Source organism: Delphinapterus leucas, chromosome 10 (genome assembly GCF_059928025.1).
Source record: "Delphinapterus leucas isolate spDelLeu-1000000601 "Yukka" chromosome 10, BTC_Dleu_Yukka2, whole genome shotgun sequence".
In the NCBI taxonomy this organism is placed as follows: Eukaryota; Metazoa; Chordata; class Mammalia; order Artiodactyla; family Monodontidae; genus Delphinapterus; species Delphinapterus leucas.
Genome location: NC_143138.1, coordinates 100823188 through 100847521, shown reverse-complemented (window position 1 = coordinate 100847521; position 24334 = coordinate 100823188). Strand labels below are relative to the sequence as shown.

General features: G+C 47.1%; 1 protein-coding gene across 3 annotated transcripts in view; it reads right to left on the bottom strand.

Annotated features, from left to right (window-relative positions):
• Positions 1–17300, bottom strand: part of RBSN (rabenosyn, RAB effector) — a 29964-nt gene extending 12664 nt beyond the window's left edge. For 2 of the 3 annotated variants that reach the window (XR_002643123.3, XM_022562777.3), the window contains exons 1-8: positions 16383–17297; positions 14069–14385; positions 10262–10402; positions 7095–7195; positions 6142–6187; positions 5862–6023; positions 3313–3554; positions 1183–1253 (exon numbers count right to left, since the gene is read on the bottom strand). Coding sequence is in view for 2 of the 3 variants with exons in the window: in XM_022562777.3 (XP_022418485.1) it covers positions 1183–1253; positions 3313–3554; positions 5862–6023; positions 6142–6187; positions 7095–7195; positions 10262–10402; positions 14069–14216 (911 nt within the window). In the remaining variant the exon portion in view is untranslated. Of the gene's footprint in view, positions 1–1182; positions 1254–3312; positions 3555–5861; positions 6024–6141; positions 6188–7094; positions 7196–10261; positions 10403–14068; positions 14386–16382 lie in introns of all 3 variants that reach the window. The other variant, XM_089919776.1, reaches the window with a different exon arrangement.
• Between the last annotated feature and the right edge of the window lie 7034 nt (positions 17301–24334).

The following is a 24334-nucleotide window of genomic DNA, read 5'->3' as shown; positions in this document are numbered from 1 at the left end:
GTGCAAAATCAGCTACAGTAATCAAACAAACAGGCATGGCTGTGTCCCAAGAACATTGTATTTATAAGGCTGAAATAAGTGTGGGCAAGAATGTGGAGAAATTCAAAGTCTCATACACTGCTGATGGGAATGTAAAATGGTGCAGTCATTTTGGAAAACTGTCTGGCAATTCCTCAAAAAGTTAAACACAGAGTTACCATATGACCCAAGAACTCCACTCCTAGGTATACACCCAATAGAAATAAAAGTATATGTCCACAAAACACCTATACATGAATATTGATAGAAGCATTATTCCCAATAGCCAAAAGTGGAAAAACTCAAATGTTCACCAAGGGACTAATGGATAAACAAAATGTGGTCTACCCACACAGTGCCTTCATACAAAAGGAATGATGCACTGACACATGCTACAACAGGGATGAATCTTGAAAACTCTACATTACGTGAAAAAAGCCAGACACAAAAGATCATATATCTATGATTCTATTTACATGAAATATCCAAACTAGGCAAATCCATAGACAGAAAGCAGACTAGTGGTTGCCAGAGAAAGGGAGATGGAGCAGGGACTGCTAACGGGTACGGGGTTTCTTACTAGCATGATGAAAGTGTTTCAGAATTAAGACAGTGCTGATGGGTGTACAATTTTGTGAATGTTGTACTAAATGTGATGTGATGGTTGTACCAAAACCACTGAACTTACACTTTAAAAGGGTGAATTTTATGGTGTGTGAATTAAATATTAATTTTAAAAGAAGAGATGGCACACTAGATGTGGCCCGAGGGCCAAAGTCTGCCAACCCCTGACCTAAAGGAAATGTCTGCTCTCAGCCCTGACACCTCAGTGTCACCCTGAAGTGGCATCTACCCAGGCACAAGCATGAGGCACAGTGCCCTTGCTCACCTCTGGATGCTGCACTTGGCAGTGGTGCTTATCGTCCAAGGCCCTTCCTAAACCCGCTCAATCAGAAAAGCTGGGGTCACATGACTGAACATGACTACACAGGACTGTAACATGCACCCCAAAGAAATACAGATATGACGAAGATTCTCTGCAGTCAGTGGCAGAATAAAAGCCTGGGCAGAGTTAGGAATTTCATTTTCACCTACTAAAGAATTGACCTAAAATGCCAGAAAACAGTCACCACTAAATTAGTAAAACAGAGAGGAATAGCTTACTTTAATGATGCTGCCATTCTGATGTATTCAGGAGCTTTTTGGTCAACTTTCTCCATGCAAAGCCGTAATTTCTAAGAACAAAAAAGAAGAGGTGAGTTGTGCTCTCAAGGTACAGAAAAGCCTACCCAGAGGTTATGTTGAATCAACAGATGTATTTAAAATGTGCAGTTTTATGAAATGAAAAAAGTGCAGAGAGTAGTTTTTAGCTCTGTTTTGTTTTGTTTGTTGTTATCAATTTCCTGAGTTAGACCTACTCTACAAGAAAACCTTGCAGGAAGGAAAGAAAGCGAGGGTGAACTTTTTTTTTTTAAATAAATTTATTTATTTTTGGCTGCGTTGGGTCTTTGTTGCTGTGCGCGGGCTTTCTCTAGTTGCGGCGAGCGGGGGCTACTCTTCGTTGCGGTGCGCGGGCTTCTCATCGCAGTGGCTTCTCTTGTTGCGGAGCATGGGCTCTAGGCGCACAGGCTTCAGTAGTTGTGGCACGCGGGCTCAGTAGTTGTGGCTCGCAGGCTCTAGAGCCCAGGCTCAGTAGTTGTGGAGCACGAGCTTAGTTGCTCCGCGGCATGTGGGATCTTCCCAGACCAGGGCTCGAACCCGTGTTCCCTGCACTGGCAGGCAGATTCTTAACCACTGTGCCACCAGGGAAGCCCGGATGTTTGACCGGATGTTTGTGAGAGGAGCAAGGCCTTCCAGGACACAAGTCATCTGAGTTTACCAAGGTAGAGAAAAGAAATTAGTTGCTATGTCCTTTATCTGCCAGGTGATGCCAGATACCAGCACAAGGCACTGCCAGGGCTCACTTCAAAAAAGAAGGAAGCCAAAAGCACGGCAGCTATTTACAAAAATGAGTTGTCAGATCATGGGCTCCACATACAGGATGGACAATGGCTACATCTGCAGCTCAGCAAGCGTTTAATTAACACCATTTCTAGTAGCCTGAGTATTTTCATGGTGGTTTCAGAAATACAGCCACTGTGACCTGCAGAACTGCTACCAGTGACCATTCAGTGATCATCAGACAAAAACACATCCCTCCTTGGGGCTTCCCTGGTGGCGCAGTGGTTAAAAATCCACCTGCCAATGCAGGGGACATGGGTTCGAGCCCTGGCCCAGGAAGATCCCACATGCCGCGGAGCAACTAAGCCCGTGCTCCACAACTACTTAGCCTGAGCTCAGAGCCTGCGAGCCACAACTACTGAAGCCCACGTGCCACAACTACTGAAGCCCACGTGCCACAACTACTGAAGCCCATGTGCCACAACTACTGAAAACCGTGCGCCTAGAACCCGTGCTCTGCAACAAAAGAAGCCACCGCAATGAGAAGCCCACGCACCACAACGAAGAGTAACCCCTGCTAGCCGCAGCTAGAGAAAGCCCACGCGCAGCAATGAAGCCCAACGCAGCCAAAAATAAATCAATAAAACCTATTTAAAAAAAAAAAAAAAGGATACACCCCTCCTCTGCTCAGTTTTGCACAAACTGCTTCCGATGCCCGGGCTGGTTTCCTCCTCCCCGTTTCCTACCACCTCCCTGCCCAACCCCCACCTGGCTCATCCTTCTCATCTTGCAGGCCTCACCTGGCCATTAGGAGGCCGAGCCAGGCTCACACCCAGTCTGACTCTAAATCCCAGCTTCTGGCACCACACTCTGCTCCTTTAAAGCAGCATCTACTGAAGGCATTCCAGGGTTGCTGGTGGTAATGAGAGCTGAAGCATTTGAATGGACTTAAAAGAGGAAGCTCTAAGCCTCTGGGCAGTTTCTCAAACTCCAAGTGAGTGTGGCAGGACTCTTCCAGCCCACTCTTCACCACCAGCTCCAGCTCCTGCCCACCCACAGAACTTGTCCACACCGCATGGCAACCACCCTTCCTCCTCCTGCCCCTGGGCCACAGAAGCCCCTAACCACCCCCCCACCCCGCTGTCAAGTGGGCATGAAAGGGCAAGGGAACAAGTTTGTTGCAACATACCCAGTGACTCTCCGACTCACCCAGGGCCCTAGCTAGTGCCCTTCGGCAAAAACTAAAAATGATTCAAGGGAATGACTTCCCAAAGCATTCTCCAAAATCTGCAGGCATGTATATAACCAACAGCCAGATCTCTCGAATCAGACTCAAGGCCACACATGAATCACCTCGTAGAGCTTCACGATGTCAGGGGTGTGCTCCTTCTCGTCGATCTGCTGCTCTCTCTTGAGTAGTGTGTCCTTGCAGTGTGTACAGCAGCGGATCCGGTCGTCATCCTTCTCGTCCAGGACAGAGCTCACACTGCTCACGCTGCTGATACTGGCCCGGCGGGAGCCGTGGACACTGTTGGGTGACTGGCTGGGGCTGGTATGAGTGCTCAGGGAGTCCTTGCTGGCACTGGTGAGCTTGTCTGTAAAGCACAACACAGGACAGGCAGCAGTGAGCCCACAGCCTCCAATCACCCCACCAGCCACAACAGCAGTGGAGTCCAACGGTGGGGGTGGCACGAGAGCAGGCTCTGCCCACAGGCGAGAAGTACCCACACCTCTCTGCCTTCCGGGCTCAGGCTCTGAGGTGGGATGGACGCCCAGTGCAGCTGCCAAAGAGCCAGGCAGCCTAGGACAGTCTGTCTCTGAGGCTCTGAAGCCCACCCCTAACCTGGCCTTACCACCTACTGCCCTGCTCCATCTACCCCGTGCCTGAGACACAACCCAGGCTCTCCCTGGGCTACCCTCCACGGCCTTCCCCCACGCCCAAACGCCCGACTCCTACCCCTTCCAAAGCTCAGCTCAAATGGCACATCCTCCTGGAAGCCCCCCCCCCCAGCCCCGCCCCAATTCCTTGAGGCAAAAACAATCTGCCTTTCTATCAGTTTCTACTACATCGCCCCTTGTGGAGCACTTCCCACTTTTCCCTGTAGTGATAGCTCTATGTACACCCCAGAGCTGCCCTAGGAATCTGTGATTCTGAGGGGAGAAACTGTCTTATTCATAGCTGCAGCCCTATATTTTTTCCAACAGGGCCACCTCATAGCAGCTGCCCAGTAAATGTCAGTTAATTAGCTCAAAAGAAGGAAGGTGAAGAGTGTCCCCAAAACATAGCTGAAAAAGTCTCGGTAAGACAGGGAGTCGCCTCAGGGAGAAAGGGGAAGTATCAAGGTAATGCGAGCCCGCTGGACATCAGAGCTCGACAGAGGAAGCATCTACTTCTGTCCCATGTTATCCAGACATCCTGCAGCCAACGGTACACGCAGAGTCAGCAGAACTCTCCAGGGTTGCAAAATCACCCCAAAAGTCCCAGAATTAGCCAAAACCCCATGAGATCATCTTTAGCAACCTTTAACCAGCTGAGGTTCAAAGTTCTGGACCACTGGGACACTGTGTTCCACCTAACCTTTACAGCCTCATTCCCACATTCTCAAGCAGTGTTTCACACCCCCAACTACTGTACCTGCTCATCTACTAACCTTCCCCAGGCCTTTCCACATCCCACGCCTGCGCACCAGCTCTTCACTCTCCCCAGGATGCCTGCCTGCCCCACCTCTCTGCAGTCCCAGTTGTGTTTCAAGGCTGCTCTCAAACGTCACCTCCTGACCCTGAGCACCCACACTCTCACTCTTCTTCAGCCTCTGCAGCGGCCTCAGCAGCACTCAGTGGCTCTCATATTACGACATTACAGCCTGTTCTATATGACGGTGAGCTGTCTGTGACTCTTTGCTCAAAGGAAAGGACTAGCCCGCTGCTCATTTTAAGACCACCTCCTACAGTCTCCTCTCAAAGCGTCACCTGCCACTTCAAGCAGAGCTGACAAAGATTCCATCAACTCGGGACTTCCCTGGTGGCGCAGTGGTTAAGAATCCACCTGCCAATGCAGGAGATACGGGTTCGAGCCCTGGTCCAGGAAGATCCCCATGCCGCGGAGCAACTAAGCCCGTGTGCCACCACTACTGAGCCTGCACTCTAGAGCCCACGAGCCACAACTACTGAGCCCGCTCACCAGAACTACTGAAGCCCACACGCCTAGAGCCCATGCTCCCTAACAAGAGAAGCCACCACAATGAAAAAAGCCTGTGCACCACAACGAAGAGTAGCCCCCGCTCACCGCAATTGGAGAAAGCCCGCTGGCAGCAATGAAGACCCAACACAGCCAAAAATAAATAAATAAATAAATAAATTTATTAAAAAAAAAAAAAGATTCCGTCAACTCTCCCACGTGCCTGACACAACTTCTCTCATCATACTTGCCTCTTTATAAAGCACTTGTTTGTCAGTGTGTCTCCCCTGCTGGATGCTGGACTCCCTGAAGGAGTGGATGATGCTTATAGACCAGACGTGGGCAAACAACAACCTGCAAGCCAAGCCCAGCCTGTTTTTGTGTGACCCTCAAGCTACATATGGTTTCTACACTTCAAAAAGGTTGTTTAAAGCAGAAGAAGGAATGTGACAGAGACCGTATGTGGCCCACAAAGCCTGAAATATTTACTACCTGATCTTTTATGGGAAAAGTTTGCCAACCTCTGTTACAGACCATTGAATCACTGGTCCCTAACACAGGGCCTAGGCTGTAATGGGCTTCAAGGAATAAACAAGTAAATGAATGAAGATCCCATGGGCCATTAATTTTTTTAAAAAGTCCCCCAAATCACCCAGTGGTAATTAGTAAACAAGTTAGTCTCAAAAGGAGATCAGGGTCCAGGGCCCGCCTCCCCATCACCTACTTGCCAAGGGAAGGCTGATGAGCTCCATACACTTCTTGCACATAATAGACCCACAGAGGCGGCAGTGGTGGCGGCGGTTGCGGATGCTGAACTTATTCCCACAGTCTGGACAGAAGGGGACATCCTGGTCGTTGACCCAAGGCACCACGGACTTTTCTATTGCTTTGGGAAGAACAAAACAAAAACCAAACAAACATAAATGTAGGCCATTTTAAAAAGGAGATCTGGTCAAGAAGAAAGATAAAGAATAGAAGGAATGTGAGCAAAGTTCTAGAGTTACCTCGGATCTTCGCAGACTCAGTATTTGTTCTGTCAAATGCAGTGAGCTGACAAGGAGAAAAAAGTGCCAGAAGGAATTAATCTGGTGGCGCATGCACTTCCTACAGGCAGAAGCATCAAGTGGGGATGAGCACACCAGCATTGCTCAAGTCTTATCTGTCGTCTCCAAGCCCAAAATGTCACAAACACAACTTTGTGGGGGATAGAGTATTAGCTTTGCATCCAGAAGGTACCTCCCTTCGCATGACCCATTCCAATCTCTTTATTGTCAGTTACCTGCTTAAGCAATAACCAGGGGTAGGCAAGGGCACAGTGGGGTGGCTACTGAAAGCAATGGGAACCCCCCGATTCGCCACAGTCCTCCTGGACAATGAAAGCGGTCACATATTTCTGCCCTACGAAGTACACATAAAGAATTGAACCCGTGTGGTTGCTGCCATGCCCACCACACAACCCAGCTTATACACAACAAGCATTTCCAGGATTAAAGTAAACAGAGCGATCGTGGTATTGAAGACACACTCTTAAACCAACCGCAGGACGAGAGGTTCCCACACTGCACACTGGCCCTGGCAGGGTGCTCCTCACACGCCTGGTTACTAGCCTCTCTGTTTGCCATCACATGGTATCACACACTATGCCTCACTGCGTGATTGTCCCTGGGACACCCAAACGACGAAAGGATCTAAAGGCAGAAAGGCTGTCCAGCAGCCAAGTGGCCTTCATAGGAAGGGAAGCGGGATATGTGGCCAGTCATCAACCTGGGCCACTACCTTCAGTAAAGCCAGCCCAGGCTAGAACCATCCACCACGTCCTCAGCACAGCTCTAGGTGGGGCGCTTCCTTGCCGGCATTGGATATACACAATATACAAGACACATGCTACAGAAATGTAATTCTCCCCCCAGAAGATTTATACTTGCAGAAAAAAAGTGTTTTAAAACAAAAGATTTACCTTCTCTAACCTGATTATTAATTTATTGACTTCAACGACATAGTGGTCAATTCTGGCAGCTCGGTGTTTTTTGAAGTCGGAAAGATGGCTTCTCACAGCACCTAGGAGGGGAGGTGGTGACATAAATGACTTGTCGTTTCCCTGAGGGAGCCTCTCTACCTTGAATTTCAAACATTCTAGGGTTTTATTATATTTATCTATTTATTTATCTATCTATCTATCTATCGGCCACACCATGCAGCATGTGGGATCTTAGTTCCCCAACCAGGGATTGAACCTGGGCCCCCTACGTTGGGAGCGCAGAGTCTTAACCACTGGACTGCCAGGGAAGTCCATTAGAGTCTTACTAAAAATTAAAAAACTAGAAAAGCAAATGGAAGGAAATTTGCTAAAATGTTAACTGTGGTCACCTTGGGGCCACAAAGTATGATAGGAAAGACCTTAAGGACAGAGGTTGAACTCTGGAGCCAGCCTGTGCTCAAGTTTCAATTCTGCCACACACTGTGTGACCTTGGACAAGTTCCTTAACCTCTATGTAATTTGGAGTACTCAGCTATAAAATGGGGAAAACAGTAGTAACTACTCCACAGGGCTGTTATCAGGACTACAGAAGTTAAAATTTATAAAATCCTTAGAATACTGCCTGGCACATGAATTTTTGTTAAATAAAAAGGCAGTAACATTATGGGCGATTTTTAAACATCTCATACTTTTCTGTACTTTTCAAAGCTGGTACAATATGGTTTTTCATCAGAATAAAAACAATCCTTCTCAAAATAGCCCCCCAAGTGTAAACGCTAATAGATGCCCTTGGAGGGGGCTAGTTAAACTGGTAACTTCTCAGTCCAGCAGCCAAGACCCAGGACAAACCTCCTCACACAAATGGAACCAAGTAGCCTGTTGTCTCAGTGCATCTGAAATATAACCTGCTCAATCTCACCTCTTCTGAAAGCCGGCCCTGCCCCCTCAACCCTCCCAGCACTCATTTCATTTCTTCCACCCAATGATGGCCTATTCATTTAGGTACTTTACCACAGGGGTCCTCAACCCATGCCATACAGCAGGAGGTGAGTGGAAGGCAAGAGAGCGAGCAAAGCTTCATCTGCAGCTCCCCATCGCTCCCCATCGCTCACATTACCATCTGAACCATCCACCCTCCACCATCGTCCATGGAAAAACTGTCTTCCTTGAAACTGGTCCCTGGTGCCAAAAAGGCTGGGGACCGCTGCTTTACCATGTCTAGATCTTTATGCTACACTCTTAAGCATCCACGCTTTTCTTCTTCCCTAATCAACTTTAACACCTAATTAAATTTTAGTTTCGAATTTTTAGGAGTGACAATACACATTAACTTTTAAAATTTGCCATTCACGTGACCTTTTGTAATTTGTGACTTCCTTCAGTTGCTGAAACAGGCAAGTTAATCAGTAAATCACCTTGATAATTTAACACTGGCAATCATGAAATAAGCTATCAAAAAGCTAATAATTCATACGCTTGAAAAGTCTCCTTCATGTTTGTCTTTCATATGTAACTAATAAATATATGCGTATAATCTTATTTTTAAGCCATTTTTCTCCTGCCATAATGAAAATAAAATGTTTCCACTCTCCAACATGGTAGCCCCTAGCCACACATGGAGACTGAGCACTTAAAATGTGGCTAATGTGTGGTTGTGGAACTGACTTTTAATTTTATTTAACTTTAATTTATTTAAATTTAAATAGCCACATACAGTTAGTAGCTATCATATTGGATAGTGTAATTCTAGGACTTTCCTCTTCCAAAAAGACACATTCTGGGATTCCCAGTGGTTAAGAATCGGCCTGCCAAGGCAGGGGACACGGGTTTGATCCCTGGTCTGGGAAGATCCCACAGTCTGCAGAGCAACTAAGCCCGTGCGCCACAACTACTGAGGCTGCGCTCTAGAGCCCGCGAGCCACAGCTACTGAGCCCGCACGCCTAGAACCCGTGCTCCGCAACAAGAGAAGCCACCGCAATGAGAAGCCCATGCACCACAGGAAGAGTAGCCCTGCTCGCTGTGACTAGAGAAAGCCTGTGCGTGGCAATGAAGACCCAACACAGCCAAAAATAAAAGTAAATAAAATAAATAAATTTATTTAAAAAATAAAATAAAAGACACATCCTGCAGCAGCACTATTTGGTAGATGACCCCAGGGTAAATATCACTTCCCTTCTTAGAGCCTGTGTTCTCATCTATAAATGGAATGAGCATCACTACCCTTTCTACCTCACAAGGCTTTTGTGAAAGGTGAACAAGATAATGAGTATCAAAGTATAATAAAGTACTATGGGACTTCCCTGGCAGTCCAATGGTTAAGACTCCACACTTCCAATGCAGGGGGCATGGGTTCGATCCCTGGTTGGGGAACTAAGATCCCACGTGCCATGCAGAGCGGCCCCAAAACAAAACAAAGTATAATAAACTACTACGAAAGAATCATTATTTACCCATCACATGGATAGAAAATACTATATTAATGATCACTATCATTCAACAGTTAAAGGACATGTAAGATTAGCTAGTTCAACTCCATGTGGCATGATCTTTTTGGTAAAAGCTTTACTGAGTTATCACTCAAATACATACAATTCACCATTTAAAGCATACAAATTCCATGGTTTTTAGGATATTGACAGGGTTGTGTAACCATCACCAAGATAAATTTTAGAACATTTTCATCACCCCGAAAAGATGGTAATTTTGAAAGTAAGCAGATGATAACACAATTACATGCTTCAGAAAGTTAAGTTGCATGAACCAGTGCTTCTCAGTAGGGAGGTAATCAATGTCCACACCAGAAGAGACAGCCCAGTCAACGGACTGCACCTGGGCTGATGTCAAAGACCTGGGTTCCTACCCCAGTTCTGCAGTTTCCTAGCTGTCTGACCCTGGGAGGTCCCCATGGAGTTCAGTAAGGATTAAACGGGAGTCCACAAGTAAAGCATTTAATGCAGTGCCTAACACAAAGCAGAGGCCCAGCTCATTCTTGTCCATTTTCTCCCCCCAATAGAACACAAGGTTCAGAAGCTTACAACCATTCTGATTTACTGGTGCCTCTTCAGCCAACTCTTAAAACATATAGATGTTCAATAAACATTTGCTGAATGAATGAATGAATGAACGAATGAAAAGAATTTCTTACCAAGCTCCTGGGGTTCCCACATGTAAGGATCAACCCCTCCATAGCTGAAAGACTCATATCCTTGGGTCCCTGATTCAGCTCGGTCATCTCCTTCTCGTTTCAACAGCCTGTTCTTTGCTTTCCTAGCCTTCTGGACAAGACCTTGAAAAATGGAACAAACACCATATGAATCCACGAAGATAACCCAGTAGAGAGTCAAGGTCCTATAGGAAAATCACTTAGATTTCACCTATCAACAGGGTCCCAATGCATTTCATGACTTCTCCTGCATCAGGGTTCTTTCATTTTCTGAGGACATAAGTAGTATGGGGGAAGGAGGAAAACTTCTAGAATCACTGTCACAATCCCATTTACTGGTCCAATTCTATCCTCCAGCCCATATACATCACAGGGATCCTGTTGCTTAAATCAATTATAAAGTTGAGACACTCAACTGCAGGCTGAGGAACATCAGCAAACCGTACCAGTAAGTTGGTTCTGAACTAGAGATTCTTAAATTCAAAGATCTGTACTTTAGATATGTAGTACGGGAGGGAACTCTTGGGTCTGGGGTCCCATAGAAAGCTGCAGACTGTGATTTCAGCAGTATTATTATGATTAACTCTAGTCTAGAATCCTAGGGCCATAAAAGATAAAAGACACTACTTCAGGCAAAATTAAAGAAATTCAAGGACTGTAACAGCTCGGGGCCAAGGAAGTACACAAGAGGAACTATGTGCTTCTATGAGGACAAAAACGCCAAGTCAAGAGCTCGAAAGGTAAAGAGAGAGAGCTAAATAGCAGGAATATGAGGACATTATGTTTTTATTTATTTATTTGTTATTTGGCTGCAGTGGGTCTTCGTTGCTGTGCTCGGGCTTCCTCTAGTTGCGGCGAGCTAGGGCTACTCTTCATTGCGGTGCGCGGGCTTCTCATTGTGGTGGCTTCTCTTGTTGCGGAACACCGACTCTAGGCACGTAGGCTCAGTAGTTGTGGCACGCAGGCTCAGTAGTTGTGGCACGCAGGATCAGTAGTTGTGGCTTGCAGGCTCTAGGGCTCAGGCTCAGTAATTGTGGCACTCGGGCTTAGTTGCTCCACCGCATGTGGGATCTTCCCGGACCAGGGCTCGAACCCGTGTCCCCTGCATTGGCAGGTGGATTCTTAAACACTGTGCCACCAGGGGAGTCCCGAGGACATTATGGATAGTACAGTCTATCCCCCGGTAAGTCATTCCCTAGCCTTGGGTCTTGCCTCCCAAATTCCAGCAAGACAAATGGAATCAGAATCTTAATAAACACCAGAGTGTCTCCCAGATTTCAAGCTTCCTAAAAAAGAGGCTGATTAAGAGGAACAGAGAAAATGAGGAAAGTTAAATTCAACTGACAGCCCTTGTGTCCTGAAAAGGCTTTGTTAAAAAAAATGCATCTCAGATAAGGCAAATGTCCTAGACACAAAATGGACTAGACACTGAATCCTTCCTGAAAGGTTTGGATGGCTTTTTTATAGCAGAAGGTAGCTATAAATAAGCCTAGTGAAGGCACCAGGAAGACAATGGGCTATATACATAAATAGTTTCCCTCTGATATGAGATACTGTGAGTTAGGAGAGAAAGTAGCCCATAACCTGCCCTTGTCAGGGATGGTGAGGCTAGTTTTAAGAGATTATGCTAGAGTTAGAACCAAAGCTTGAGCCAACCAAAGAAGGTCCTTCTTGCAGCCTTCCATTGTAATGGACACTAAACAGAGAATTAGAAATGGCCTTCCTAATAAAAGCAGGCTTTAGTGCTTGCAGCCCGGCCCCTTAGCTAACATCTTTGAGAGTTATTTCCAGTCCCAGGTTTTCCAAGAGCCCAAAACAAGCCAAGTAAAGGAAGCAGAGGTAGGAGGAAAGAACTCCACCTGAAGAGGTAGTTTCCAGTATCTGATCGGCCCAAAGCATTTCTTCAACTCAGTACCAAGTTTCTCCTTTTCATTAGTGAAAAGAAAGCCCAAGTCTTGACTTCCTGACTTTGTGATTATGAGCTGCATGAAAGAAAAGGGGACTAAAATCTAGGTGTCTTATTCATTTTGCCTGTCTTCCCCTCACAGCCAAAGGAGCAGGAAATTCACTGTCTCTCAAAGGAGGCAGAAACAGAAAAGCAGAGAGAAACAGACACTGACAGAAAAGAGAAACTAAATTTGATAACTCCCGGTCTCTCTCCAGCTAGTACTCAGGATCAACCCTCACTTCAATTCAGTCAGCAGCAGAAGGTCCTATATCTATTATTCCCTCGATAATCTTACACATTTTTCCCCTAATACAAGGGCAGTCATCACAGGAACGTGAGGACATTCTCTAATCTCTCCACCCACCGGCATCAAGGTTTTAGTGATATCACAGTATATGACTCAGTTGAGCTGGCACTAAGACTAGATGCTCACTGAAAATCATGGAGGCCCTTCAGTTATCCAAAGGACCCTTAGACAATCAGTTCCTTCGTTTGCTAGTTTTCCAGCTGCAGTGCATACTGTGACTGGAATACAGGGCCTCACCTCATCAGTGATGCCACGCGCAAAGAGGAGCATTAGGCCTAGAGGTGATGGAAGACATGGGGTCAAGGCCTACCTCCGTCAATTCCTATCTGACCTTGGATAAGTCACTCCACATCTCTGAGCCTCACTTCTTCTCTATAAAATGAGACCAACACCTTCCTGCAGGGTTGTTGGGAGAGTCAAATGAAATAACAATGTATGTGAAAGTACATTTCTCTTTTTTTTTTCTTTTGGGTCTCCTCAGAGTTATGACTCTGCTCCAGCCTGTATAGCCAGAAGCCACCTAGTCCATTGCAGCCTTCAGGATTTTGAAAATGTTTGACTTTGTCATATTTTTGACAGAATTTATAAATGTTAATACTTTCAACAACTCTTTTTTTCTGAACTGAAAAGTGAGACATGGAGTGAGACTTTGATTACAAGGGGCATGTGACTCACACGTGTGGAGACCAGAGTCCGCTTAGGAATACATAGATCATTCCTTTCTCTCCCACCCAACAAAGAATTGTGAATACAGCAATAGACCTTTTTAATCTCATTGCCTTCAGAAATGTGGCCAGCTATTAACTGAATCACTAGGAAAGTGAATTCCAGAGCACCAGCATCATACTTAGGGGTTAGAATCTAAAGTTCAGGAAATGAATAATCTGTATAGCAAAAATTTGAAAAATTCTTTCTGCAAACCTCCAGGACCTGAGGGTCCTTGGAAGCTCAAAAACCAAGTTTTAACTTTTTGGGTTTAACTCCTTATATTTCAACCATAATCTTCCTTTTCCTGTGCTGCAGAGGACAAGGTCTAGTTGAAGAAGTAAGGATGGCAGGAAGGCCTGAATTTGTGACAGGTAAATGGGTGTACAATGTGCCTCCACTTACAGAGCAAAGGAAAGGAATTCCACCCCAAACCCTCTTAGGCTGGCAGTTAGGTAATTCAAACATCCTAGCAAGAGGCAGCAGAGGACAGTAATTACACTTACTAGGTTCAAAGCCGGGCTCTACCTCACTTTGCAGCTTCAGGCAAGTTATCCCTGTGTCTAATCTCTCTGTGTCTGGTATCCTCATCAGTAAGATGGGCTCATAGTCAAATAGTTATCGTGAGAATTAAATGAAGTTAATACACTGGAAGATTTTGAATAATGCCTGGCACATGGAAAGCACTAGAAATATGTTCTCTATTATTATTATTAATTTCGTATTGTTTATCATATTACGGTGGCAACACGGTAGCTGATGAAAACCATCCCACGAGTTAAAGCTCCCAGTGACAGAATGAGATAAGCAGAAAGTCCCTGTCTCTTACTTTTAATTTGCCCTTTGACATCACGGTCTTCCCCAGAGTGCTCTTCCTCATAATGTGACTGCAGCTGATAGAAAGACTGCAGGTCCTTCAGGCATAAAGGGCAGAGGAAGCCCTCCCTCACTTCCCCTGAGTCATCCAGAGAAGCCATGGCAGTGTCACTCTCAACCCCCGCAAGGCAGGGTCCTCATGCCAAGAGTCAGCTTGATTCCTCCACAAAAGACAAGGGATCCACAGCATTAGCTTAACCAAGCAGCACACAGGTGATGGGGAAGTGGCATCGCGGCCCTGGATGAGGTATCCTCTCTGGAGTAGGAGTCCTAAGAAAGGAAAGAAGCGGGGGGAAACCAATTCAGGCAAATTAGCAGCAATTGAGAATTTTCCTTGTCCTTTTCACAGTTCAGGAAGGGTACTTAACATTTTTCAGTGCAAGTTTCAGAACACAAACTGCTTTCTCGAATCCTTAGACCAAAACACAAAACTTTCTAAGATATGAGAACATCACTGGACAATGGCAACTCAGTGAAAGGGAAAGCACAGATTCTTGAAGATAAGAAAGGAAAATACAACTTCAACAGTAAACACAATACCAAGGCAATTCACTAACATTCATTCCAATGATCCAGCTTCATAATCTGTATTCCACTTTAGCCGCTGGGGAAATGTCTGAAATAGTTATCAACAAGCACAAATTTTAATTTGACTCTCTTTACCTTGACCATTTATTCAACTACATATATGGAGCTCTTGCACCTCTGTCAAAAAGGCACTGATATAAAAGGGATAGCACCTGCGCTAAAAATCAAACCAAACCAAATCAAACAAAATTCCAGCTTCAGTCTAAGGAGGAACATTAGAAACCTAGTGACCAAAAAGAAAAATCTATTCTGTGTCTTACGTTTGTAGGGTACTTTTTCTCCAATAAACTTACTAGACTTTATAAACCAGCAAGCCTAACGTTCTCACTGCTTCAAAAATAAAAGAAGCTGATGCTTATACAATTCAGGGCTTAATAAGTTACATTTTCAGTTTTATCAGGCCACGGCAAAGTCACTTCCAATGTCACCTCAGAAAGATGCACAGATATAGGGAAATGCAGACAAAACCAATCCATAAAAGCAGAGAAATTTCTCCCCAAGAACCTGAGGCCACAAACCACAGTACAGAGTGAGGGGGAATGTATGACCGTCGTCTTTGAGCTGTGGATGGACCTGCTAACAGGGCCACGGAGGAGGAACTGCCTAAGCCCTCAAAGCTGAAGAGTGGCAGTGACCCAGGAAATAAACAAATGAAACACGAGGTCCCTGTTTTCTTCCTCTAGCTAAAAAGCCCAATGGTTATATACATTCAGATCTCAGCCCCTTTTCCAGACGGTCACCGAAAAAGCAGCTCTCGGCGCCTCCCAGCCAGGGGTTCACCCGAGCCCCCTTCCTTCCCACGCACTCACGCTACCAACACACACTCCCCATATCTCAAGACACCCTCACTTCCTCGAGAATTTCTTGCTTGACGCATTCTCCCATCGGGCAGCCCTGCACCTCTCCTCATAGCATTTATCTCAATTTGTAATCACAGGTACACAAAGCGACTTAATCCAACAGCCTGTAAGCTGTTTGAGCGCAGAAGCCACGTCCTCGTTCCCAACACCACACTCCCGGGTCAGTGCCCGGCACAAGGCACCGAGAATCTCAACAACGCTCCAAGGGTGAATAAATGAATGAACGGACGAGCCCTACAATCATATAACCAAATACCCACCACAAACCACCAAGCCAGGCCCCACGTCCACAACATATGCGAGACCCTCACACCCTAAATCACGTCCAAAATCCAAATAAAACCCACATCTCCTGCAACTCCACGTCCAGCGTGAGTGCTGCCGGCCACACGCCTCAGCCACCACACATCCCCCGGCCGCCCGACCACCCTCCACGTAACTCAACATGACGTGCACGCGCCGCATCACCGCACCCACAGTGCGGTGGGTGAAAAGGCTCATCCCCACAAAGCACACACAACAACTTCACATAGGCACCACACAAACCTCGAAGCCAAACGCCTAAACCTCCACAGAAGACCCAGAAAACGCGCCTGGGAGACAGCCCCCCGCCGCCCCAGCCGCGTAACGCTACAGAGCTCACACAACCCCAAGCAACCACGGAGTAAAAACACCCCGGGCACACGAGCGAGACGCGCGGCCCGAGAGCCCCAGCGCCCACCACGCACGTCACACCCACCACACACGGATCCCACGCCCGCACGGCCCGCCCGCCCGGTTTCTGACAAGAGCCCCGCAGGCACGCCCAGCCCCGTGTACCTTTCCGGGTCCCACAGCCGCGAAGGCCTGTCCAGTTCTCCGACCCGAGCTCGGAGCCTCCACCACCCCTCAAGCGGTAAAGGGCACCATCTCCATCGACTGCTCGGCGCTCGACAGCCGCGCCTGCGTCGACGCCTAAAACGAAAGAAAGGCAGACGGACCACGGAGGAGCGCCAAGTCTTCGAGGGCACGGAAGGGAATCCCCAAGCGCAGGCCAGCGGCGGATTCTGCGCAGGCGCAGGAAAAACCGGCCAGGCGAGGCTGGGTAATTTTGCGACGTTTTGACGACTCTGGTAGTTCCGCCAGCGAAGTTGAACCACGCCCCTTGCTCTCCACCCCACTGTAAGTATGGGAAAACTGAAGCCTGTGCTTTTTTGCTCCTTGACCGAGGTGCGCAGTGAATGAGGCAACGAACACTTCTAAATTAATTAGAGTCAATTAAACTTCCTGAGCGCTAGAGAGTAAAGGAATTATTTGAGAGGCTTGGAGGATGTGGAGAGTCTGGAATATAACAGCATGAGAGTGGGCTTATAATGACAGGAAGTATACATCCAAAACAGGTACAGAGTGCTCAGGAAAATCTGTGAAGTTTTCCAATACAAACAAGACAGTAATGAGATATCACTTTACAACTGTTATAGTGGCCGTTAACAAAAGAAATGTGTTGGGGAGGATGGGAATGGAACACATGTAGACTATTGCTGGGAATGTAAATTTCTGCACCCACTACGGAAAACACAGAGGTTCCTCAAAAAATTTAAAAACAGAGCTAACATAGGACTCACTAAATCCGCTTCCGGGTGTTTATCTGCAGAACAGAAAAATACTGATTCAAAGAGGTATCTACATCCTCTTATCTACTGCAGCATCACTTACAGTACCCAAGATATGTAAACAACCTAAGTGTCCACCAACGGATGAATGGATAAAGAACAATGTGTGGGGAAAACACACACACACACACACACACACACACACACACACAAAATAAACCCCAACGATATTCCCCACAGACCTCGGTGACTTGGGCTGGTGTAACATCCCTGCAGCCTTGTGTCCCAAGGCTGGACTGTGGCGGAGCTGAGGGACCTAGGGAGATGGGCCAGCAAATCAGCCCCCCTTGCACCTGCAGAGCCAGGTTACCTGGGGATGGGACCACCATCTCCAGATCCAGGCGGGCCATCGTACAGCTCAACCAAGCCGAGTGCACCCAAAGCCCGGTGGACCTTACAGCTGTAAGAGCTTTGGTAAGTCACCAGGTCTCCAAGTCTGGTGCTGGGTTCCCAGAGGCAGCCTCCTTCCTCGGAATTCCCCCACCTACATACGACAGTACCCTCAGCATTGCCGTGTGGGCAGGGGTTGGATTTTCCTGGGGCTGAAGGGTAAGGGGGAAGCAGCAATGAGACGCCAGCCCTTAGCAGTGTCTTCTTGCACATTCCACTGTAATATCTAACCCAGAAACAGGACTTTTTCTATGGCTCTGATTGCCCAGTAACCAGACTTGGGCCTGAAGAAGTGCTGCCGCCTAGTGTACAACTCCTTGAACAACTTAAAAACCAGTACTTAAGGGAGATCAGCTCTATGCTCTGTGAAAACCTAGAGGGGTGGGTTGGAGGGGGTCGAAGGGAGACGCAAGAGGGAGGGGGTATGGGGATATAGGTATACGTATAACTGATTCACTTTGTGATACAGCAGAAACTAACACAATTGTAAAGCAATTATACTCCAATAAAGATGTTAAAAAAAAAAACTGCTTACCGGCACTTAATATTCAAAGGGCTTGCAGGGGCTGTAAATGACAGCAACCCTCAAGGAACATTCTAGGGTAGGTAATCGAAAAAGATTTAAAACTATGGAGGACTTGCCATAAGCCATTTCAAGAGGGAAATTTAACGGACACCGTTTTGTTTACTTTCGTTTTGTTTTGTAACCACATGGAAAGAGGTCCCCATAGCCAATGATTACAGAAAGTAAGATCAAAATCAAAACGAAGTACCACCTCACACCCGTCAAAAGGGCCATTATCAAAAAGTCTACAAACAAGAAAGGCGAGACAGGGCATGGAGAAAAGGGAACCCTCCTGCGCTGGTTTTGGGAAGGTAACTTGGTACCAGGCACGGGAGAGAACAGTATGGAGGTTTGTTAAAAAACTTAAAGCTACCACATCACCGGGCAACCCCACTCTTGAGCCTCTATGTGGAGAAACACCAAAATTCAAAAAGACACATCAACCTCCTGTTCACTGTGACAGTATTTACGGGAGTCAAGACGTGGAGGCAACCAAAGGTCCCACAGCAGATGGATGAATGCAGAGGATGTGGTACATATACCCGACGGAATATGACTCTGCCACAATAGCAATGAAATCATGCCTTCTGCAGCCACGTGCATGGACTGGAGATGGTCAACCGAAGTGGAGGCCGTCAGAGAGGAAAGGACCAATAGCATACGACACCACAGAGGGGTGGAATCTAGCAATCGACACAAATGAACATATTAACAAACGAGAAACAGACTCACAAACTTAAAAAACAACTGCTTACAAGACAGGGAAGGTGGGCGGGGAAGGGAGGGAGAAAGGGAGCGATGAATATATACACACGAATATATGTAAACTCGATAATTACCAAGGACCTAAGGCTTAGCCCAGGGAACTCTAGTCACCAATCAGTTATAACCTATATGGGGAAAGAATCGGAAGAAGAATAGATATCTGTATACATATAACTGAATCAGGTTGCTGTACAGCCAACACAAGCACAACACTGTAAATCCACTCTGTTCCAATATAAAATAAAATTAAACTTAAAAAGAAAGGAAATCCGTACGATATTCTCCACAGGGCTCCGTGACTTCTATTACTATCAAATCCCTGGAGCCCGAACAGCCTTGTGTCCCAAGTCTGGATTGTGGCGGAGCTGAGGGACCTGGGTAGGATGGGCCAGGAAAGGAGCCCCCCTTGCACCTGCAGGGCCAGGTTCCCTGAGGATGGGACCACGACCTACAGATACAGGTGGACCGAGCTGAAGCTCGGCCAAGCCGAGTGCACCCAAAGGCCGGGGGACCTTCCGGCTGGAAGAGATCTGAAAAGTCACCTGGTCTCGAAGTCTCCTGATTCTGGGTTTCCACCAGCAGCCTCCTTCCTCGGAATCCCCCACCTATGAACGACAGCATGCTCAGCACTGCCGTGTGGGCAGGGCTTGGGTTTTGCCTGAGGGTTGAAGGGGATGAAGGAAGCAGCAATGAGGCACCAGCCCTTAGCTGTTTCTTCTGGCATATTCCACCCTAATCTACAACCCGAGAAAGCGACTTTCTTTATGGCTCTGGTTGCCCCAGTAACGAGTTGGGCCTGAAGAAGTGCTGCCCCCTTGTGGGCGTCCCACATAAAAACAACTTGAAAACGCGTGCTCAAGGGAACTTCATATTCAAAAGGCCTGCGGGGGCTGTAAATGACACCTGCCCTAAAAAGAGATGCTCGCAGAGGTAATGCAAAAAGAATTCAAGACAGAGCCGACCGTCACGCAGCGAATTCAAGAGGGAAACTGTACTCACACCATTTAAAACAAAACCACCTGAAATGAAGAGCAAACTGCTGGTTACCCAAAGGATAGGTGTGTGGGGAGGAATCAGTTAGGATGCTGGGATTCACATATACACTACAACATGTATAAAATAGATAACCAACGAGGACCTACTGTACAGCAGAGGGAAGTCTACTCAACACTCTGATATACCCTATAACAGAATAGCATCCACAAAAGTATACGTGTGTGTATATGTATAACTGTATCAGGTTGCTCGACACCTAAAAAAAACACGACATAATTGTACATCAACTATACATCGACAGAAAATAAAAATTAAATTAAGGAAAAAAAAAAAAAAAGAAAGGCCCACTCTATTCCCTGCAGGCCTATGTGCCCAGGGCTGGGCTCATATCCTTAAGCTTGAGCTGACCTGGGTCCCAAGGCAGACTGTCCTGGGGTTGAGGGATCTGGAGAGAATGTGGTAGCAAAGCAGCCCCATTGCACCTGTAGTGATGGGTCCTCTCTGAATGGACCACAATCTCCAGATCCTGGTGGGCCCTCCTACACGTCAGCCAAGCCTAGTGCACCAAAAGAATGGTGGGCCCTCTGGGATGGAAGAACTTCGAAACGTCACCTGGTCTGCACGTGTCCCAGTCGTCGGGTTCCCATGTGCAGCCTCCTTCCTTAGAGTCGTTCTCCATGTACATACGACAGCACCCTAGACACGGCGGTTTGACAGGGGTTGGGGATTGTCTGAAGTTGGGGGGAGAGCAAGGGGGAAAAGAAATGGAACACAAGCCCTTGGGTGATTCCTCTGGCACCTTCCACTCTAATTCACAACCCAGGAACAGAAGTTTCTAAGGCTCCTGTAGCCTTAGTAACTAGAGTTGGGCAGGAGGAAATGCCGCCGCCTTGTGGCCGTTTCCCGTAACAACAACTTTAAACCCACTGCTTCACAAAACTGGCTGGGCTGGAAATGACACCTGCCCTCAGGAAACATCCTCGGGGAGGTTATCGAAAAAGAACTCAAGACAGGGCCGACCTTCACGCAGCCAATTTCGAGAGGGAAACTGTACTCACACCGTTTAAAACAAAACCACCTGCAATGATGCGCAACATCGCTAATTCTTAAAGAAACGCAATTCAAACCTGCAACGAGGTGTCACCTTGCAACGGTCTGAACGGCCATCACCAAAATGTCTACAAACAATAAGTGTGGGAGAGGCTATGGAAGAAACGGAACACTCCTCTGCTGTTGGAGGAAATGTAAATTGCTCACAGGCGCTATGCACAGCAGTACGGAGGTTTTTGAAGAAAAAATCGTAAAACTACAGAGAACAAGGGATCCGGCAATTCCACTCCTGGGCCTATATCTAGAGAAACTCATCATGTGAAACGGCACATGCACACCAACATTGCTCGCAGCACGACTACAATAGCCAAGATTTAGAAGCAACCAAAATGTCCTTCGACAGATGAGTGGCTAACGAAGATGCGGTACGTATATACAATGGGATATCAGTCAGCCATATAAAAGGATGAAATCATGCCAATTACGGCAACATGGATGCACTGGAGATGATCATACTTACTGGAGGACGTCATACAGAGCAGGACAAAGAGCCTAGGAGACCAATTAGAGGTGGGATCAAACCAGCGATAAAAATGAATTCACTTACCAAAGAGAAACAGACTCACAAACTGAGAAAACGACTTATGGTTACCTGTGGGGAAAGGGAGGTGGGGGTGAGGGAGGGAGAAGTTAGATTATTGAGATTAACAATACACAATAATGTATGTAAACTCAACAATTACCAAGCACCTACTGCTTAGCACAGGGAACTGTAGTCACCAATCAGTTATAACCTATATGGGAAAAGAATCGGAAATAAATGGATATCTGTATACCTGAATCAGGATGCTGTACAGACAACACAAACACAACACTGGAAATCCACTGTGTTCCGATATAAAATCAAACTACACTTAAAAAGCAAAGAAAAGCAATCCCAATGATATTCCCCACAGGCCTCGGTGACCTGGGCTGGTATCACATCCCTGCAGCCTGAGCAGCCTTCTGTCCCAAGGCTGGACTGTGGCGGAGCTGAGGGACCTAGGGAGGATGGACCAGCAAATGAGGGCCCCTTGCACCTGCAAAGCCAGGTTCCCTGGGGATGGGACGACCATCTAAAGATCCAGGTGGGCCGTCGTACAGCTCAACCAAGCCGAGTGCACCCAAAGCGCGGTGGACTTTTCGGCTGGAAGAGCTTGGATAAGTCACCAGGTCTCCAAGTCTCCTGATTGTGGGTTCCCAGAGGCAGCCTCCTTCCTCGGAATCCGCCCCCCTTCCGGACGACAGCACCCTGAGCATTGCCATGCGGGCAGCGGTTGGGATTCTCCTGGGGCTGAAGGGTAAGGGGAACGCAGCAATGAGACCCCAGCCCTGAGCGGTTTCTTCTGGCACATTCCACCCTAACCTGCAACCCAGCAACAGGCCTTTCTCTCTGGCTCTGGTTGCCCGAGTAACCACAGTTGAGCCTGAAGAAGTGCCGCCCCCTTGTGCACGTTTCCCTTAACAACAACTTGATAACCGGTGCTCAAGGGCACTTCATAGCCCCAGTGGGCCTGCGGGAGCTGTAAATGACATCTGCTCTCAAGAAACGTCCTGGGGTAAATAATCGAAAAAGAATTCAAACCAGCGTCGACTTGCCAGAAACTGTTTCAAGAGGGCAATTTGACGGACAGCGTTTTGTTAATTTTGTTTTGGTTTGTAACCACATGGAAAGAGATCCACACTGCCAGTGATTACAGAAAGTAAGATCAAAATCAAAATGAGGTATCACCTCACTCCCGTCAGAAGGGCCATCATCAAAAAGTCTACAAATAACAAAGGATGGAGCGGGCATGGACAAAAGGGAACCCTCTTGCGCTGCTTTTGTCAAGGTAAATTGGTACCAGGCACGGGGGAGAACAGTATGGAGGTTTGTGAAAACACTTAAAATAAAGCTACCACACGAGCAGGCAATCCCAATCTTGGGCCTCTCGGCGGAGAAAAACTAAAATTCGAAAAGACACATCAACCCCATGTTCATTGCAGCAGTATTAAGAGGAGCCAAGGCGTGGAGGTAACCAAATGTTCCACAGCAGACGGACGAATGAAGAGGATGTGGTACATATACCCGAGGGAATAGGACTGCCACAATAGCAATGAAATCATGCCTTCTGCAGCCACATGCATGGACTGGAGATGGTCAACCGAAGTGAAGGCCATCAGAGAGGAAAGGACAAATAGCATACGAGACCACAGAAGGGTGGAATCTAGCAATCGACACAAATGAATTCATTAACAAAAGAGAAACAGACTCACAAACTTAGAAAACAACTTCTGGTTACCAGAGGGGAAAGGTGGGCGCGGGAAGGCAGGCAGAAAGGGAGGGATGAATATATACACACAAATATATGTAAACTCAAAAATTACCTAGGACCTATTGCTTAGCCCAGGAAACTCTAGTCACCAATCAGTTATAACCTATATGGGGAAAGAATCGGAAAAAGAATAGATATCTGTATACGCATAAGTGAATCAGGTTGCTGTATAGCCAACACAAGCACAACACTGTAAATCCGCTCTGTTCCAATATAAAATAAAATTAAACTTCAAAAGAAAAGAAATCCGAACGATATTCTTCACAGGGCTCGTTGACTTGTGCTACTGTCACATCCTTGGAACACGAACAGCCTTGTGTCCCAAGTCTGGACTATGGCGGAGCTGAGGGACCTGGGTAGGATGTGCCGGCAAAGGAGCCCCCCTTGCACCTGCAGTACCAGCTTCCCTGGGGATGGGACCACGACCTACACATCCAGGTGGGCCGGGCTGCAGCTCAACCAAGCCGAGTGCACCCAAAGGACCGCGGACCTTCCGGCTGGAAGAGCTCTGAAAAGTCACCAGGTCTCGAAGTCTTCTGATTGTGGGTTCCGACCGGCAGCCTCCTTCCTTGGAATCCCCCCACCTACGAAGGACAGCACCTTCGGCACTGCCGTGTGGGCAGGGGTTGGGATTAGCCTGGGGGCTGAAGGTTAAGAGGGAAGCAGCAATGGGGCACCAGCCCTTAGCTGTTTTTTCTGGCACATTCCACCCTAATCTACAACCCGGAAACAAGACTTTCTCTATGGCTCTGGTTGCCCGAGTAACCAGCTGGGCCTGAAGAAGTGCTGCCCCCTTGTGGAAGTCCCCCTTAACAACAACTTGAAAACCGGTGCTCAAGGGCACTTCCTATTCAAAAGGCCTGCGGGGGCTGTAAATGACACCTGCCCTCACGTGACATCCTCGGGGAGGTAATGGAAAAAGAATTCAAGACAGAGCCGACCTTCACGCAGCCACATCGAGAGGGAAACTCTGCTAATCACACCGTTTCAAACAAAACC